The 3,275-nt window shown below is 46.9% G+C and overlaps 1 protein-coding gene across 1 annotated transcript in view; it reads left to right on the top strand.

The window, feature by feature from the left end:
* Positions 1-758: 758 nt before the first annotated feature.
* SYN2 (synapsin II) overlaps positions 759-3,275 on the top strand; it is a 184,211-nt gene continuing 181,694 nt past the window's right edge. The window contains exon 1 of the mRNA XM_046683892.1: positions 759-905. Coding sequence (XP_046539848.1) covers positions 759-905 — 147 coding nt within the window. The remainder of the gene's footprint in view (positions 906-3,275) is intronic.

Raw genomic sequence — 3,275 nt, 5'->3', positions numbered from 1 at the left:
TAGTCTGGCAAGGGTATCAGAGAGTACTAGTACCCTATAACTCTCCACTTGAGAGCTAGCTCTGGTGGTCGGATGGGCCTGGCTTTTGTGCAGGGCAGGCTACCAGGTGAGTTTATGTTCCCAGGAGCAGTACTCAGCCATTCTTGAATGAGATTTGGTGGGTGAATGTTCTAGCTTTCCCAGCCATTGAGTGGGACGGTTCCAAGATGTGTCCTACAATATCTACCGGCATTGCTCAGTGGGAAAGGGCCCCAGCTGCCCAAAGTGGTAACCTGCTCACTAATGCACCTTTGGCTTCCTTCCCTTCCCAGTCTCACTTGTCCACTTCCTCAATGGTGCTTCCTGGGATCGCCTCTTAAGCAAATTATTTGCACTCAAATCCTCGTCTCAGGATCTGCTTCTGGGAAACTGACTCTCATACAGCAAAGCATGGGCAGGGTGTACTTCTGGAAGAGGGAACAGCATCAGCAAAGGCACAGAGGTATGACAGAGCATGCCTTGTTTGGGGAAAAGAAAAAAGTGAAGTATGGCTGCAGAGCAGTTCAAGAAAGGCTAGGAGATGAGCTAGCAAGGTAGTGTGGAGAATCGTGAATGCCTGGCTACCAAGGGGCTTTACCCTCTGTGGAGGAACGACAGTGGGATAAGAATGGAATTTTTAAAAAGTCCCTCAGAGGATTTGGTGGTGGGCAAGGGCACTGCCTGGGGAGCAGGGACAAAGAAGACCCTCTTCCCTCCTCCTGGATACTTTTGCACAAGGCATGGGGCTCCAAGCTCGAGCTCTTATGAGCTCTGGGGCTCAGGCCCCTCCACCTGGGCTAGTCTCCTGCCTTCCTACTGAGTCGGTAGCTGCCTTCATCACCTGCCAGGCAGAGCTGTTGCCGGGGCTGCAGCCGCAGATGCTGGAGGTGGGCGGAGCTCAGTCAACAGCCCGCACACGCTGTTTCCAGGCCTGGGACGGCTGTATATCCCCAACGGCGGCAAAGACGGAATTTTCCTTTCTGCAGAGGCGCCTTACCGCTCACCACTTGCCTTCTCCACTCTCAATGCAGGGCTCATCTGAGGCTTCCTATTCAGGTGGTCATTGATATTCTAGTCCTGTGGTTGGCTGCTGTTAGTGGTGGAATTGGGAGGCATTTGCAGACGAGGCTGGGGAAGGACCAGGTGCTTTGTCTGTCTGCCTGGATACTGAGGCATGGTATTTTGGGGAGCAGGTTTTCATAAGCAGTCTTATGACTTGTTTCCTTTTCCTTCTGTCTTTCCTTCTATTCTTTCATTTTCCTTCCTCTCTTCCTTCCTCTCACCAGGCCCTGGACTAGGCATTCAGGATTCAGAGATGACTCAGTAGAAATCTCTGCCCTCAGAAAGATCCCAGTCTAATGAGGGAAGGAGAGCATGACTCAATAATTACAATATTGCGTGCTGAGTACTATCACTGAGTTATTTATGTATTTTAAATATTTGTTGGATGGAGAAAGGAAAAAAATGAATGAATGTTAGGGCACAGAGGCACAGTCAGGGAGGGCTTCACAGAGGCAGTGGTGCCTGAGATGTGTTTGGAAGGACTGGTTATAATCATGAGCACTTGCTAACTGCCAGGCACCATGCTAGGCCCTTTAAGCTTGAATCTTCGTGACAACATTATGAAATAGCCCTACTTTACAGAGGAAGAAAATCTCAGGGAGATTAGATAAATTGTCTGAGATCATAATGCTGCAAGTGCTACAATCAGGATTCCAAAACAGCTCTGTCTACCACAAAGCCTGTGGTGGTTCTACAGCACCGTGCTCCAAGGGATACAGAAGGGCATTGCCAGCAGAGGGAATAGCTTGGGTAAAGGCTTGGAGGCACACTAGAGATGACACAGGGGCTGATTTTCTGGAGCCCTTGGCTGCCATGGTCTCTAATCCCCAGCACTTTCCAAAGTGTTCACTATGGCCTGTAGGAAAAGCAAGTGGGCAAGTGAGCATTCAACCCTTCCTCCTAAAGTTGGGAATTACAGTTTGAATCTCAGCTTCTCTGTGACAGGCTGTGTGACCTTGGGGAATTCTCTTCCCTTTTTTGAGCCTCTGCTTCCTTATTTGTTTAAATGAGGGTATGATTCCTACCTTGTAGAGTTGCTGTAAGAATTCAAGGCAATGTGTGAAGTGATCATTACTATTGATCTATTCAAGGTGACTTTAGGATACCCAGGACTGGCTCATGATGGAGGGGTTGGCTGAATCATCAGGCAAGGGGACTTTTAGATAATTGGTTGGGGGATGCCTTCCATAAAGGCGCTGGCAGAGAGCCTACTGCTAGCCTGCTTCAAATGGACCAGATGCTATTTTGGAGATGAGAAAAGACATTCTCTTGATACTGACAATATAGGGAGAAGATAAAAACCAAGAACTAGGAATACTGACTCACTCCTGATTAGGAACAGGGGACAAGCAAGCTAGCTAGGTGTCTTCAGCCCTCCTGAGGGCCTCTAGCTGTGGTGGAGTCCTACAGATGTGCAGGGTGAAGGGGAGGGGATGGAGAGAGAGTGCTGACGGGCTCTCAGGTTGAATCACACTCATTAATACAACAGTCAAGTGTTCAACCTGGGACTATGACTCTGTTTTTCTCTGATCCCTGGAGCTGGCTGTTTTTAAGAGAAGAAGAAATGGGGCCATCTGCTCAGAGCTGGCCCTGGCACTAAGGAATCTTTCCCTGGGGACAGCCATGCAGGAACTCATACAATGTGGTATCAGGGGTGGCGGTGGGGGAAAGGTTCTTCTCAATGTACAGGTACTTACATTAAAGAGTAATGCCACTGATGCCATATGCCGTTTCACCAGTAAAGAAGATGTCTTCTTCATTTCTTTTTAGCCCAAATCCTCAGGCTCCCAGTAGAGAAATTATAAGCATACCTTCTAAATAAAGCCTTCACATAGAGTCTCATAAGTCCTGAGTCTATGAATCTCGTCGTGACCTCTTCATTTTACATATGAGGAAATTGAGAGTCAAAAATAAAATTGACTTCAGAATATTACACAGTTCTTAAGCCATTAAGTGGTGAGCCAGGGATTCAAATATTTATCTATCTCCAAATCAGAACATCTGTTTCATTACATTTCTTTCTTTAAAATAATTGCTATCATGAACATGTAACTACTACGTGCCCGATACTGTATTGGGCACTATTGACACATGATCTCATTTAATTTTCTTCAACAACTTTGCAAAGAGTAATGAATCCCACTTTACAGATAAATAAACTGAGTCTCATTAAAGAAATTGCATGAGATCACCTT

The sequence above is a fragment of the Equus quagga genome, chromosome 1 (genome assembly GCF_021613505.1).
Source record: "Equus quagga isolate Etosha38 chromosome 1, UCLA_HA_Equagga_1.0, whole genome shotgun sequence".
Classification (NCBI taxonomy): Eukaryota; Metazoa; Chordata; class Mammalia; order Perissodactyla; family Equidae; genus Equus; species Equus quagga.
The sequence above is the reverse complement of the archived record's forward strand: the minus strand, read 5'-3'. Positions and strand labels throughout refer to the sequence as shown.